The 17,030-nt window shown below is 39.6% G+C and overlaps 1 protein-coding gene across 3 annotated transcripts; it reads right to left on the bottom strand.

Moving 5' to 3' along the window:
• Window positions 1–4,009: 4,009 nt before the first annotated feature.
• LOC145444096 (uncharacterized) lies at window positions 4,010–15,206 on the bottom strand. Of its 3 annotated transcripts, none has more exons than XM_080322023.1 (6): window positions 14,615–15,206; window positions 13,698–13,755; window positions 13,505–13,618; window positions 8,000–8,119; window positions 6,708–6,777; window positions 4,010–5,899 (listed from the first exon to the last, which is right to left on the bottom strand). In XM_080322023.1, exons 1-6 carry the CDS (start codon window positions 14,681–14,683, stop codon window positions 5,734–5,736), a joined length of 597 nt encoding a protein of 198 aa, XP_080178149.1. In that variant the 5' UTR covers window positions 14,684–15,206; the 3' UTR covers window positions 4,010–5,733. The 3 variants fall into 3 exon arrangements, with proteins under 3 accessions (XP_080178149.1, XP_080178148.1, XP_080178150.1); XM_080322022.1 differs by having other exon boundaries at window positions 6,708–6,840; window positions 14,615–15,202; XM_080322024.1 differs by lacking the exons at window positions 13,505–13,618; window positions 13,698–13,755 and having other exon boundaries at window positions 6,708–6,840; window positions 14,615–15,205.
• Between the last annotated feature and the right edge of the window lie 1,824 nt (window positions 15,207–17,030).

Genomic DNA, 17,030 nt, shown 5'->3' with positions numbered 1-17,030 from the left:
GGTTAAACACCTTCGGATTCTGTGCCAAGGTGAGGGCTGGAACAACGACAACGACACCCGCCACAAGAAGGTTTTCTGGTCGAAGGTGTTGGGCTGTCAAGTTCAATGAGGCACGCAACTTCGTGGAGGATCAGGGATTTCAAGCGCATCATAGACGAGCGCATGTCAGGTGCAAAGCCTTGGAAGATTGAGGAGTTTGCCATCCATCCGCCTTTGAACCCCTAGGCTCAATGTCTCCCACAATTGCGATGGTCGAGGCCGATTTCTCGAAAATCAAGTGGGAGAAGGATCTCCACCGGGCGTCTCTCACTGATTTTTCTTTTAGAGGGCATTCTCCAGGCCAAATACTTTTTAACGAATGTATTGGAAAGTTAGATCAAGATCACTGATGATGTCGATGTGTTAGAGGACGTGAAGTTCGCGAACACATGATAATAGCATACTTTCGGAGGAGTTTTCCAGTAGTTAGTAGGCTATAGGGCTGAAACACCTCCCTTTCTTATTTTTTGAGATTCTCTAAAAATATAATTTGAAAACATCCAAAACTAAGCTATTTTTGTTATTTTTGGACAAATACAAAAATAAACAGGCCTGGTGATAAACCATACTTCTGGGAGGCTTTGCCCCCGGACCCATCACGCTGCACGTTTTTTTTCCGCTACTTACCAGCGAAGTTTGTTGTATTGTTTAAAGCAGGGGTGTCAAACTCAAATTTCGTCGCGGGCCGGATTCAAACCATTTGATCGCTCGCGGGCCGGACCATTCAAATGATTGAAATTCCATATCCTTGTTATTATTTTTGCCTGAATGCTCAATTATTAAGCCTACGCAACAATCTATTACATTATAACGGATCATAGGGTTCTACTCTAGCAACACCTTTTGAGATTATGGCTGGTTAAATACAGTAGTATAAATTGCGAAAAGAGTAGCTTTAAGGACGACATACCTCACGTGTATGCATAATTAGTAGGGCAAGTTTGTGTTGCAGTTAAATCCGGGAAAAGTTGCATTTATTTTTGAAAAAAGTTGCAGAAGTTGCATTTTGACCACATTTTGCTCAGTTGACTAAAAAAAGGTCAATTTTCCGGCTCAGCTCCCGAAATACCCGTAAAATCCTTACTTCGGTGCTGATTTACGGTGCTTCAGTCGAATTTGGCCGTGTATTTCATCAGAATCGAAAATACTTTCATGAAAAACCGAGAAAGTTGCAAAATGTTGCAAAAAGTTGTATGGAGAAAATGGACAAAAGTTGCAAAGAGTTGCACTATAAGATTCCTTCAAACTGCTTGAAACAGCATTCTACATATCTTACGAGTATTTAGAAAGCTCCCGGAAGCAGTAAAAATAAGTTACAAAAGTTGCCCTCCCTAAAGGAATACGAGAGATCTATTGAAGCTGGCTCATTACTATTATATCGCGATTCGGGTTTTTCCGTATGCAGAGATTCTGTTAAGTCATAAGCAAAATCGGGAGTGCGTCCACGGATATTTGAATCAAATTTTGTGTAACAATTATATTCTCCATGTAACCTGCAAATACGTGTTTCTCACTATGGTGGTTTCACTTCTGTGAATAACTACTTTTTGTTCCGTTTTTCCGTAAAACTGGGAATTGAGTGTGCATTTTTTGCGTTCTTGGTATTGGACGAAAATGACGGCTTTTCCTTGCTGATGGTGACAAGAGTAAAACCACAACACCACTGTCGAATGATCATGATGTGACCTATGAACATTTGAACATACTCGAAATTTGCTATCTTGAGGGATAATTTGATTATAATATTTCATACAAAAAATCTCAACATTTGTAAGAAATGCGCTGGATAATACAGCCATATTTCAAATTAGCTTCGCGGGCCGGATGAAATGGTCTGATGGGCCGTATGTTTGACACCTCTGGTTTAAAGAGTCAGCTTATATCGCCTAAACGCGCCGTGCGCGAAACTTTCTATAATTCATGATTGAATCGGTAGATACGATCGGGAATTGCATACATATTGCTTTCAATCGTTACCCCCTCTCTCTATGCAGGGCCGTAACAGCACTTCGTCAGCCCCCCCCCAAAACATTGGTCATGGGCCCGCCATAGGGTGATAAACCGAACTTATGACCACCCTTGGCTATACGCTGTTTACCGCTACTCATCATCTGTGTTGACCTCCGTTTAGTGGGGCAGCTTTTGTCGTCCAGACGCGCGAAGCGTGAAAAAATTCAAAATTTATGATTGAATCGGTCAATATGATCGGGAATTGAACATATATTGTTATCAATTTTTATCCTCTCTCTGCCCACGTAATCAGATTTACCGGTAGACCTGAGTGAGGTGTGTTTGAAATGGTAGGACCCCTCAATAATAATTAAACATCTTCGGGCGTATACCCGTTCGCAGGAACGAAACAGCACTTGCCTAGGCCCCCCAATAAAACTTGGGTCTTCGGCTCCCATAGGGTGATAAACCGCCCCCTCCATCACGTTGTTCGCTTTTGTCACGAAATAAGGGCCACAGTCTAGTGAGCCAGCGCGAAAATTTTCGATAATTCATAATAAAATCGGTCAATAATATTGGGAATTGCATATATATTGCTATCAATTTCTTGTTCTCTCTGTTCACGTTATCAGATTTACCGGTAGAGCTGAATGAGGTGGCTTGGAAACTGTAGGGCCCGTAAATAATAACTAAACATTTTTCCGGCGCGCGGCCCCGTTGGTATGACTTCGTTTCATGATGTCATTTCGTGATCTCCTGTCTGTTATATCAAAAAATACAGAATCGCCCAAATGTACTAAACTAACGACGCACACGATTTCAAATTGGTATTTCTTTACGGGCATACAATTTTTCCCTGCGGAATGGTATTTGTCTTCTGAGGTTCAGATTGCCAAGACTGGAACATTCGGCGCCAGTCATCTAGGTGCTTATGGACAATTAAACCTATTTGCATTTTGCATATATAACGAAGTTTTCGGTCAGCGTAAGCGGGCAGTCCTTTTTGGCCCAGGTTTTCTCGCTGCTGATCGTTCTGGTACACTTCTTGAAGTCGCATGTTACATGTTCTAAAACCTTAAATGTCTCGCCAATATGTCCATTTCGATAAATCTTGCGTATTTTGTCTTGGGGAAGAGTAGGCTGCCAAATAACTAAGAAAGTTGGCAACTTGAAATCGCACCCAGCACGAAAAATTTTTGAAAAAGTTGCATAAATTTTTGAAAAATACTCAATAATTTATGCTAATTCGCGAAATAATTTTGGGCCCCCTTCGAGCTCGCCCCCCCAATTGGGGGGTTTGGGGTGCGGCAGTTACGGTTCTGTCTCTATGCTCACGTAATCAGATTTATCGGTATATAGAGCTGGGTGAGGTGTCTTGAAAAACGTAAGGCATAAATAACACAGGGGAACAATTTTGAACGAAAAATTTGGTTACTTCGATTTTGCACTTGATTCAGGCTAATGTTGCATGGTATGCTTATTCCAAAAATGGGTGGCAATCAATGACCTAATTTCGCGATCTTCTCGCTAATTGGACGCGCCTGACACTGATAATACGACTTATTGAAGCTTACTAAAAAGTGTAAAACGCATAAGCAACGATACCCTTTTATCCGGTTAACCGGCAGGATTCTATCCGGATATCAGATATTAAAAAAACTGCGGTTAATCGGTTAACCGTTATCCGGATAATCCAACCCTAGTTACCATACGTCCTCCTTTAAGAGGATTTATCTTCTTTTTTTAAAAAAAGTGCCGTCGGAGGACGCCTAAATGTCGTCTTGTTTGAGAATTTTGGTTAAATATACGTCTAAATTGGACTGAGATACAGGAAATCAGCAGCCAAGTAACGGTCCGAAGGGTTTTTCGGGACTTGCGCCAGAAAAATTACATTTTTTTAGTCATTCAACGGAAAAATTTTACTCCAGTATTGTAAGTATGAAAATTTTGAAATAGTGTCCTCTTTTCACATTCCCAAAATATGGTAACCCTAAATAAAAACAAAGAGAACGCACGCACATAGTAGACTTGATTATTTTATTCTAAAGAAATGACTAGCCAATAAACGATGCCATTTCGAAATCGAAATGTTTGATAACACTGGGCAACAATTTTGAACAAAAAATTTGTTGATTTCGATTATGCACTTGATTTAGGCAATTTTGGCATGCTGATTCCAGAAATGCCACTGCTTTTCTTCTATCACGTCAAGTTTTTGCTCTACGACATATATATCCAAAATATGCGAATTTTCACGAATTTAGCCATATTACTTTTCCATACCATATAAAAATCCACGCTTTTACCATATAATAAGTTATCCAAGTTAGCCAAGGGTTCAATTGAATTATTAAGAATAAAGGTACAGGTATCGATCTAGGCCGATGCTTTCTCCCATTTTTGGTTAGAGGATGCAACTATTCGAGGATATTTCACACACATATATTTGAAGCAAATTGCAGGATATGGCAAGAAAAATAAACATGACATTTGCTATCAGCTATAGGTCCAACGCCCCATTCAGCTTATCCAGTGTAACTTTAAACTGCTATATGCTCGATAATGTGGATCAAGATGAAGATCTTAGGGATAGAAGGCCTAATGATGTAGATTTTGAAATTGAAGATGATTCAGGATGTAGAGTAGTCCATCAACGCAAGTTATTGATCTGACATAATAGGCTTTGGGACTTGTAATAGAAATTTTTGGAACTTTTAACATCCTTACAAAGTGAGAAAAGATTACCTTACTTGGCAAGGTAGAAGAGGTATCTCACTTTCGGTCAGGAGAATAAGCCTTTTCTTCGTCGGCCTACTTTTGGTAGCTCTTTGTATTGCCGTGATACTGGTATTGGCATGATACTGTCACCATGGATTACTGGAGGAATTAGGAATCCCCATTTAGAACTCGAGTGAATGACAAATGCCTATAGTTAGCTCAAAAAGCATCTTTAAGTGTGGCATTCTCCAAAATGGCAACGTCTTAGGTACAGTAACAATTGCACACTCAGTTAGTCTTCGTGAATAATAGAGAAACATTGAGAACAATACAGAAACATAGAATTGTTGCAATATCACGAGCACGAGTGGATCGTATGTGTCAGCTTTGAAGTATTGTGTTTTCTTTGTTTTTCAGACAATAAGGATGCACAGCACATGCAACCCTGATACACATGTGCCACTGCCATATGTTTATGTCGGACAGCGAACATTAAAAAAAAAACTAAAATATCTTAATAATTTCCCTGAAAACCTTGACATAGTCACAGATGGCCAAGGAGAAAATGTCCCCCAGCATCTGCAGATGATGGGGATAAGATACCAGAGTAGATTGAAGCTAACATATGTTAGCTGACTATTGCTCGAGTATCAAACTAGACAGCCTTCAGAATGATGGGTTATTAGCGTGAATTTGGACCCTGAAACTCGCACTTTATTTATCCTGTACAAGCAATATCAGTTTAAATCAACCAAATAAAGCAGTGCAAATGTTTATTTGAAGTCTAATGATTTACTTTCGAATGGTTGTGGTTTTTGAAACGTTTTATACAATAAAATATTGAAAGTAGTGCTATTATGTGAGTTTTGAGGCAATGTGGGGGTTGCCTAACCAAAAAACTTGACGTGATAGAAAAAAAAAATGGAAGTAATTTTTTAAATTCAGCGCCCAAAAGTTAGTCAAAATCAATTGCCTGATCAAAGTCAACAAAAACTGTGTTGACCAGTGTAATCGAAAACCAGTATTTCAGATCACAGGCAAATGACGATTTTGTCTCCACGAGACCGTAGATACCATTTCCTCGCCTTTCGGAGTCCGGTCAGACTCGTGAAAGCAGAGACATTCGTTCAAGCTGCGTAAAATTTTCTTCCGTTGGCAGAGATGAGGTCTGTCACACGTGGCCATCATTGATCTGTAATGGATTGGATAGAATAGTGCGAATCAAACCTGGAACAGGCGGCTGCTATCGAAAAATTTGGATTTGAATAAAATAGTATTTACGGTGAGCACAACTATAATAAATAAAAAAAGAATCGGTCACCGTAAATACTATTTTATTCAAATCCGAATTTTTCGACGGCAATAACTCCGCTTCCACTGGTTGGAATTGAACCAAATTTGGTGAGCATCGTTTCTACAGACAGCCTAACACTTTCATGGGGTGAACAGAAAATTTTCAAATTTTTTATTATTTATTTTTATATAATAAATAGAAACTTTCTTGTCCTGTAGCAAAGCGGTTACTGGCTGGAATTGAACCAAATTTTGTGTGTAGGCTCAAATTAGGTAACCTAACAATTTTATCAGGTAGCCAGTACGATTTGAGAAAAAAAGTCATTTTTGAAGAGCCCTAATGAGCACGTTTACACGCACAGTTGAAATGTGTTTCGAAATTTTGTCGCCGGCCGCTTGTTACTGGTGACCCCTTATCAGATCTAGATCTAGATATCCCTGCCCTTGATCTAACCATGTCTTTGAAAATCGACTTTTAAAACTCTTGAAGTAGTGGAAATAGCCTAGAAACATACCCACTCGAGTAAGCTGCGTAACAAGTGTGCAGAACTGCAGATAGACAAAATCTGCTACAGAGTTATTTGAAACGCCGAATTACTTCATTACTTTCCGTCTTTGAAATTATGCTATATAATATGCCGTAAACCTACGGAATTTCTAGAGTCATTCTATAGGCCTACACAATATCTTGAAACGTGAATCTTTACCTTCGAATTTGTACTCCGGATGGAGTGGTGTTCTCCCGAATGCATAGTATGACGAAGACAGTTATGCACGCTGACACAAATAGCATCAGTAGAATCAGATATGGTGTACAGGAAGAAAGCGAAGATGGTGCTTCTTCAAAATGAGAAAACAGATGAACACATTTATACATTGAATTAGCAAATAAAGCGCCGGCAAATGAATGGATAATTTTATGCCGTAGGCTATTCTTAATGCTTATGCCGGAGTGAAGCAACTATAAGCGTTTTCGTGACACAATGCTTTTGTCTGCAACGATAATCTAAGAACTAGGGATGGTGTGAACGTGAGGTTCACGTTCGCGTTCTGTGAGTGAACCTCAGAAATTTAGAGGTTCACGTTCACAAACGAACCTTGGTAGGTTCTGCACCGTGAACTTTTTCATATATTACAATTTTCACTTCATTTTAACATCTTTGATTGAAATTTATTGGATTTCAACTGCGGGTCACTCCATACATGATGCTGGCAGCATAAAAAAAATCAACACTAAACGAGCATGCACCTTGACAATCTCAAAAATTTTACTTGCTTGAAATACACTCCATGTAGTTACCGAATGATGCTACTTTACCCAATCAATGGAATGGATATCGTCGTCTGGTGTAAAAATATAGCAGGCGTACGGGGTTAATCTTGACTTCATACTTTATTGAATCATGAAAGCAAATCCGTGCGACTGCGGTGTTGGCTACTGCCGTATAACTTGTAATAGGTTGATATCGGTAGCAAGTATAGAAACCCGTTTTACCCCCTGCTCAATATCAACTTGGCAATACTCAGACGCCGACGTCCGGTCTGGCCTAGACCCGGCGTAATATTATATTCCCTCGCAAGCCCTCGTGGAAATTGTTGGCAAAGCAACGAAAGATGTAGATTATGTGGGAATATTATATCACTTGATTGCCCCAGTTGATATATTTGGCGACGTTTAGAACGTCAATATGAACGTGCACATTAATATAGGCTATCACTTCACTGAAATATAGGGTTGGAATCAGCAACATGACGTCACGTGTTGTCATGAGTTCAGGTTGACACAGAACCTTTTAAAAAGGTTCGCATTCACACGAACCTGAGCCTTTCAGAGGTTCACACCATCCCTACTAAGAACTTGTAGAGATTGTACGTATATGCAAAGTTTTTTTTTGCTGACTGAATGCAGAGATCTTTTTGCCAGCACTGTAAGTACCGAGAGCCAAACACGGAGTTCATCCATGTTCGACTTACACCGATAATATCGGATATATTTTACCTGTAATAATGTTGAATTGGTATTCCTCTTCCTCACAGAGGTTGGTGAAATTCGAAGAATTGTATGCGGGAACGTCATTGTTGCACAAGTCCGACATGCAACAGCACACTGCACCTGGCCCTGATAATATAATCAATACGTGTCAACAAAGTGGCGAGATAACGTAGCGGTGTAATCCGCAGCAGCAACACTAATGGGTCGCGGGTTCGAGTCAAGAATTCCTACCTAAGCGTTGGAGATTTATCTATACCACACCTGGGCGGCCTGCAAAAAGGTGCTCGGAATTCAAAACATGAAACCTACTTTTCAATGTTCTTGCGTGGACTAAAACCATTGGCTGTATAAACTGAACCGAAAATTCGTTTACTTTCAAGCCTGTTCAGGTTCATTAATATGTTGCGATTACGCATCCATGCGTAATCCAGATTCAAAATAAACTCAATGTTACAAGGAAGGCAGCGACCAAGACAATAAGCTGTGTAATATCCCAAAGACATAATATTGTCCTGATAGAAAAACACCTATAAGGATTTAAAGAGAGTTCAAAAGTAATCTGCAGTGTTGGGTGTAGTAATTATTATCATTAGTTGATTAGGCGCCACGTGTTTCGTCCTTTATATATGTTGTTAGGGTGTCGTATCTTAGTTTATTCGGTTAGCTGAATGTACGTTGTTGCTTAAGTTGCTTACGTTGGGTGTGTGCTATTCCATTTCGTGCACGCTTGTCTCCATAATTATAACTCTAACCGCAGGCGACCACTATTTTAAAACCTAATTTCACGACCCAGTTTCATTTGCTGTATTTGGGCATTCCTTCGTTACATCAATTATTGCAATACATATCATTTCTACCTTCATCTACGGATCATCATTTGTCTGGATCGGTCGTGGAATTTGAGTTCAATTCATAAAGTGGTTTCGATAACTCTCCTTACGTTAGGAGCAGTTACAATCATGCTTAACGTTGTTTCGAAATATGACGGCAAATAAATATTAATTTGGGTAAATAACCCTCACTTTCTCCTTTCCTAATATCAACATATAGGCTACACTGAACATCATTTATTAACAGTGTAATTCACTGCTTTCCATTTAGAAATTAAATTAATGCGCTGGAGAACACAGCTAATTTTTTTTGACTCGGCCCGCCAACGTATTTTCTGCTTCTCATTTGACCCGGGGAGAAAAATAATTGCGCACCACTGATCTATAGGATCCTCCTCTCCATCTCATCGGTGTCTTGAAAAGCCTAGCCGCAAGAAATTCAACAAATATTACATATACATATTAACAGATCGCTCTGGTACCGTGACGACCCAAAATTATACCTTCTTCGACCCATACTTTAAGAAAAAATGGGATATAATTTGCGTTACAGTAACTTGCAAATGTGAGTCTGTAATGATGGAATTTACTAATCTCTTCGCGCCTCGTGCTAATCTAGCCGTTATTACAAAAATATTATGAATGTCCAGAGAAAGAAAGCAGAAAGTCAATTTTACTTCATTTTTTCACGCGTGTCGCAAGCAGACAGTAGTAGACAATAGTCAAGAAGGCTACTCGAGTGGAAGTAGAAGTAGCGACGCAAAAATCTGCTCCAAGTACGACTAGAAGTAGCAATTGTAAAAGCAACCTTAAACTACTTCAAGTACAAGTAGAATTGACTGACTTTAAATCTACTCGAGTAAGTAGTTTCGAAAACAGTCGCAAGCAAACAGTCAAGCTGCAAATTGAGCGGAAGGTGCAGGAAGCTGGATTCGTATTGATGCATCCCAGGAGGTATCGATCTCCGACAGAATAAGCATTCATTCGCATCATGGGATGCAAATTATAGAATTGATATGAAAATCCGATACTAACCCTTTGTTTACTCGAAGACCCCGTTTTAGAAAATATCAAGACATGGCTCCCTTTCCCCATATTATATGGCCCCGTAGTTTAGGCGAAGAGCAATACGGAGAAGTGGTGTCGAATGCGGTTTCAACACTTTGTACGATTAGCATGCGTTAATTCCAAACATGGTGGATCGTAAAATTGACATGTATTGTAGCTGTATTTTCGTAAAAGAAAGGCATTACTACACTTGCTTTTATAGCCTACTTCAACATGCATGTTCTTCAGACAAAGGAACTCAAAGTAATTAGAACTCAAAGAATGATACTCGGAATGGAAAGTGAAATACAAATACCACTTCTAAAAAGCGGAAAATATATTTTATGTCTTTTGTCAAGAAAGCTCCAATGTGGTCTGGTAAAACAGGTGTAACGTTAAAAAAAGCCAGAGTCCACTTGTCCGGATTACCAGGACACGTCATTGGCTGCTAGATTACGATATAATAGGCGTAATTGCCAGATTGCGAAACGGTAGTTTTAAACGTTATGCTGGGCCATATTTACTGTAATGAAATATTTGATATGGGTGACAATGCGATGTGAGTGACCATGCGATGTGAGCGGAAGCACGCAATCCGGTACTTAAATTATGTTCCCTAATACCTTCGTGAAAGTATAGTTGTCACTCCATAACTACTGTGCGCGAAGCGCAACAAAAGTTTAGGGCTTTAATTGACTTTTATGAATAATAAATGTTGGTACTCCGTGAAAACAGCTCCGAAATTCCTACTGCTACTTGACAAACTGAAAATAGCGAAAAGTAAGAAAGTAGATCACAAAATATTATGAAGTAAAAGCGGAGAAAATCAAATCTACTTGAGTAAGTACCAGAAGTGGAGGAAAACTACTTGAGTACCTCTGGCCGCAAGCTCAGACGGGCTGATGCACTGTATGCTTGCCACTACACCAGCTTTCGACCAAGACTTTTGATTACGGAATAATTAATAGTGCACAAATATTAATTCACTACGGCTGGTACGAGACAAAGTCATTTTAAAAGCTGCGATTAGTGGTGCGCCAAGTCAAACAAGTTTTTACGAAACGATAAAAGTTGGGAGCCACTGCACTTGAAAATCTTGTTAGTTTTTTGAATTATTCCACATCAGTCAAAGTAACAATTATTTACGATTTTCATCCGCACTGGTCCTGATTTTCACCCCCACTCATCCGTACCGCGCTTGTCATCCGCACCGCAATTTTTTCATGCGCTCAAGTGATTGCCATGGAAACAGGTTGAAAAGCACAGGCTTGTGCTATTCAATAGCGTTCAAACTAGATCAGTGATTCTTAACCAGTGTTCCGGGAACACTAGGCGTTCCCTGAAGGTCTCAGGGGTTCCCTGAAGAATCTCAGGGGTTTCCCGGAGGTCAATACAAGAGATGAGCATAGATTAGGGCGGAGGTCTCAAACTCAAATGTGCTCGCGGGCCAGTTTTCCCGTTTTGACGACGCCGTGGGCCGCAGCACTTCTAGGGGCATTCTATATCTTTCCAAGTAGGCCTTATTTGGCGGGAATGAATTGTCATATTGCAAGTGAGCCGATCCAGCAGACCGACAGTAAACACAGATCGTCAAAATGTGATTTACTCTTGTATCAATTTAGGCCTGACACGAAAAGAATCATCACATTTATAACTATTTGAATAGAATTGTTGTTGTACTTGGTATACATTAATCATAAGATATATACACCATATGGGCGGACAAATGTATGATGCCATCATAAATGCTATCGGGTTATAATTTCGTAGCTACTATGAATATTTTGAATTTAGCAGATTGATAGCCTAATAGAGACTGATCTGATATCAAAATATTTTTAGGTTGAACATTGTAAGTCAAGCAGGAGCAGGAAAAAAAACATAAATATAATATAAATATATTATTGAATGTGTCTTAGTGATTGAAATGTCGGAACGCCGAACGGCCCATTGTTGTTACATCGTTGGAGCGTACCACTACGGTACTCGATACCTTGAAGTGGCCTTTATTACATGGTTTAGCGACCAAAGATGTAACGAGCAGATTGCCAATGGTTGCCTTAACTACTTGCTTAGTTAGCGAAATACCAAGCTGCGACCTTTCGATTTATTACTATTCCCCTGATACGCGATTAGTTTGTTACGTCCATGGTTCTAACAAATTCACGGCGTTCCGAGTCACTCCAAGTCCACTCGGGTCATTTTCATTTTGATATCGAGTTAGCCCGAGTCTGAGTTATTCTAAGGAAGGTCGCGTCCACGTCCAACCAGGGATATCTAGACTAGATCCCTGACGTCCAACTCACACATTGCAGTCACGAATCGTCTAAGGGTCAGGTTTTGTTATCATGAATCGGAAATGTGGCGAAATAGTGAATCTTCCCCTGAATGGTAGCGTTTGCAATAGATGTGATAGTGAAGTTTGATGAATATAGTTTCAGGCTTTCGTAGCAATTTAAGAGGGAATTTTGACTTTATAACCTGAAAATATGTATGTGGCACGTATATATTGTCAAATTATTAAAAATCTAAAATGCTGTCACGGGCCTCACAAAATGCTCTGGCGGGACGCATGCGGCCCGCGGGCCGCGTGTTTGAGACCTCTGGACTAGGGTTAGGATTTGGGAAAAACGGATTTGTTGAATTTTGTCGGATTAGGATTGGATCAGGATTTCAGATTTTTCTTTAAATGGATTAGGATAAGAATTTGATTTACCGATTTTCGGGGAGATTGATGTCCTGTGGCGAATGGCGACAAAGTTTTTCGTCCTATCAAAGTTATTTCATATACTTTGGCATTCATTATGTGTTTTATTTCTTTTTACAGAATTATAGGCATAAGATGTAGGCTTTTTAAGAGGAATTCATGGGATTAGGATTAGGATTAGGATTGAAATATACAAAATTTCAGGATTAGGACTTGGGTTAGGATTTAAAGCTTCGGATTTTGATTGGATTAGGTAGGACATAGAAATTTCAAATTAGCTCATCTCTGGTCAATACATACACACGCACGCATCCACACACACACTCACTCACTCACTCAACTCATACATATGATTTGTTATGATACGCACGTCTTGGCCGTCATTGGTTGTATTCAAGTAATTAGCTGTCCGATCGTGACTGTTGCGGTGGTGCGTCGCGTCTCGCGTGCATAGTGGCGTACGCAGATGAGGTTGGGTTGAAAATCGAAACCATGCCCTTCTTAAGTGCCAATTCTATGAGCAATATTAAAATCTCATTTGTAATTAATCGATTGGTATCACGCTGTTGCGTTTCGATTGAACAATACGGTGACATTTTCCAAGGTGAAACCTCGCATTTCTGAACTGGTATCGGAAAGGGAACATCACAATTCATACTGATTAACTGATATGCAATAAATATTCATTATATACTGGTTTAGTTCTTATAACACTCTGTTAGTATACTGCAGTTTATGTTGAGCACCAGTTATCCATAGCAATGTATCAGGTGTGCATTGTGGTGTTTTTTGTGAATTGCCGAAACTTTGGAGTTCCGCGTAGGCTTACAGATTTGCGGTAGTGTTCCTTCTTCCTTGCGTTACTATTGGTTTAGAGTAGACTTTAGAAACACTGTACATTCAGTTCCATAAGAAGAATTTCCCCACCTCGGTCGCAGTAAGAATAGGTATCTTCAGCAGACTTATATACTATTTGTGTCAATCGACAAACGTCTTGACCGCATTCTCGGCTTGGATTCATATCGTTCATATTTCCGCATTCTATAACGAGTAGATGGTTGTTTATTAGTATGAATACACTATAATGCATTCGCTACCATATTCAGTGCTTGCTTCTCACCATTCGACATGATTGCTATGGACCCGTTTTGTGTTTGATACCAGGTTGTGTGACAGACCTGAAAATATAGTTTCACTGTGGTTGTGAGTCTCAGCTATGCTACATAGCTTATCTCTGGTAAGATACTAATGTATAGGCTTCGGAACTATTCCGGTGATGCACAGTTCGTTGGTTTCGGCCTATACATTAGGGCTGTTCAAAAAAAACTTTTTTTTGGCTAGGTGACTATATCGTTAGGTTGCCTTTAAAAAACGACGCACACCGAATATGAATGCATTCCAACCGGTAATCGTGAATTTCGTTGAGTTGGAAAATTTTGAATTTACTGAAAATGCCAAATTTTTTTTCAAATTTTTTTGTAGACCCCATGAAATTGTTACGCGGTCTTAAAAAACGATGTAAAACAAATTTGACTCAATTACAAGCCGTGGAAGCGGAGTTATTAGAGTTTTCCCATTATAATTCTTGGCTCCTCGAACCCCAAGTGTTCCGTGAAACATCGGTTAAGAACCACTGCTTTAAAATATTCCGTATCGTACGACTACATAACGAATCCGCCCAAGGCTAGTATTTTGTTACGGGAGGTGGGTGGGGGGGTGACAAAGTACGGTACCGGTGGTGACTAAACGACACAATTTAAATCAACGTGACTCCGTTGGCGATTAGTTATGCTTAGAAGCATCACAAAAAAGCATATTTAAATCTATAGCTATAGTAACACTGTCTACTGTTTGAGATTCACCGCAGAAATGTGGTAACTATAGACTATAGCCTGAGATACTGCTATACCCAGATGCCAACGAGCCACAGCGTCACCATTAAACCAGTGGGGCTACATACAACATAGCGGTAAAGCCTATGATTATGAAAATTCACAATTTATTGTAATAAAACGAACGGAATAGCATGGCACTAACTTGTCCATCCTCGCAAATTTTCTCCACATAATCGCGTACTCCACGTATATAATCGTAGCATTTCACCATCGTAGTATAGATCCGAGGTGCTCACAGCTCTAATCTTCCTGTGAGAGACGGCAGGCTACTTCTCGGATGCCGGCGGCACGTGGCTGATCACGCGGTCAATCTGGGCTACGGCTTGGACTACGCAAATTTTACCATTTGTGAACCAACTATAACGAAACATTCGAAAAAGATATCAATACTTTCGCTCTGCCCTGAATATGGCTTCATTGCTGTCAAATTAAGGTATATTTTGCATGAATAGGCCTACCATAACTTCGTAATTATAGAATAGCACTTATTACAACCTATGATCAGACCTGGTTCGTGGTCTGATGAAACGATCTCGTGATCTACTGCCAACAGTTTCTAGATTGACGTATGTATCTTTCTATAACCTTTATATAAGCATGGAAGTTTATCGAATTATTTCATCCTGTTTTCCGACATACCCGCTGCAAAACTTCACACCCGACCAGTAAATTGAGATTGCTTTTCTGCGAATTTTCCTCTTCACGTATACGGGTAAAGAACCATTTGTTATCTTGTTTCGTGCTCGGGCCTCGACAGCATTAAGCAACCTTGCAAAATACACGGCCTGTTTTCTCGCAACGCCAAGACTATATGTATTGGCGTCTGTTAGATAATATGAAGCGTGGACTCCCTTTTCCTGTTATCACATCACATGAAACAAAAACATCTGGCGATAGCTGTTTACTCCCATTTTATATCCAAGGCATGTTGTTTGCATGGTTGAAATCCCAATTTGGGGACTAAAAATTTACTCGTGGCGTGCATAGCTTGTAGTGAGCTTACGTGGCGAACAGGCGAAAGCAGACGCCTATAGGCCTAAATCGGCGATATATGATATTCCCATCTCAAAGTAGGCTATGCTGTTGCATCGGCCATATTTACGAATTGCTTTTTGTGTTACGAAAAACTCTATAAATGTAGGCGTAGGGTTACGAATACGACACGTCCTCTTTTTTCAATAAGTTTAAAGTGTCCTCGGAGGACGCCTAAATGCCCTATTTATTGGGAATTTGTCCTTTTTCTCTACGATCAAAAACTAGATTCCTACGAAGCGAACAGTAGAGTTGGCAAGAAAATCAGCGAAAAATACGGTGCGACGGGTATTACCTATCACCATCGTAGGTCCCGGATGACCTTATTTTTAGTCAATACAGCAGAACAGAGTTGTATTTAAAACAAATGGTTGTTTAAAACACTTTGTTTAAAACATGATTTACACAGTGTTTTAAACAAAGGCCTTTAAATTTTTTTAAGCTGGAAAATCATGCCATGATTGTGTAAATACATTCTAAAACATGTTGTATGAGCCTGCGGATAATTACCACCCGATATAGCCGATTTAAACGATATAGGATGGTTGGAACCCTCAAAATAGTCGCTTCAACAGCTATAGTACATAGATATTTAGTCAAAGAAGCGATTTTTACCCTATATTTTCAATTGTCAGTGACAACCCATGATGACGTCACAATTGAGTATTCGTCACGTCGTGACTTAAACAGAAACATGTTTATACAAGGTCCTTGTTTTAAACATGTTTGTTTTAGATCAGTGTCTCCCAAACTTTTTTGAGCTACCGCCCCCCTGGACAACGAATAAAGTGCCACCGCCCCCCGACACCCCGCTCACCACGTCTAATCATAAAACGAAATTTTTTCTACATTTAGTGCAGCTAATATTAAGACGGATTAAGATAGTGCATCAATATCATAATTCTCGTCATATTGGGTTAACGTTTTGATAGGAACACTATCAGTCTAAAATCTCCAGTATTCACTTCATGTATGCCTACTGGCTAGTAGGTTTCTGCTGTGAGTCAGAAAATATTCACGGCGCTGAGAACGTTCTATCAAATATGCGCTGGGAAGGGTAACGACGAAAAAGTCAACCCGACTGCAGTGAGAGTTTTTATTTTTATTCAATTGTATACCCAGAACGATTGATTGGAGACATTGAACTTTTGGTTGAACTCGAAATTGTTCTACACTACAACTAGGGTTGCGATACTTTGGGAATCTGAAAAGATGACGCTTTTTCAAAATTTCCAGACTTATTATGATGGAGTAAAGTCCGGAAAAAATAGTAAATTTTTCCCGAGTTTGTGGCTAATTGACTAAAAAAAGGTCATTTTTCTTGCTCAGGTCCCGAAAAAACCGCCAGACCGTCACTAGAGTGCTGATTTACTATATCTCAGTCCAATTTCCATGAACACTTAACAAAAATTTTTTAAAAAAGAGACAAATTGTCATGAAAGAGGACGTTTAGGCGTCTTCCGAGGACACTTTCAAAAAAGTCACAAAAGAGGACAAATCCTCTTAAAAGAGGACGAATGGTAACC

The sequence above is a fragment of the Botryllus schlosseri genome, chromosome 8, assembly GCF_051294905.1.
Source record: "Botryllus schlosseri isolate E-star chromosome 8, Bs_hap1, whole genome shotgun sequence".
NCBI lineage: Eukaryota > Metazoa > Chordata > Ascidiacea > Stolidobranchia > Styelidae > Botryllus > Botryllus schlosseri.
Note: the sequence above shows the minus strand (reverse complement) of the source record. Positions and strands in the feature narration are given on the sequence as shown.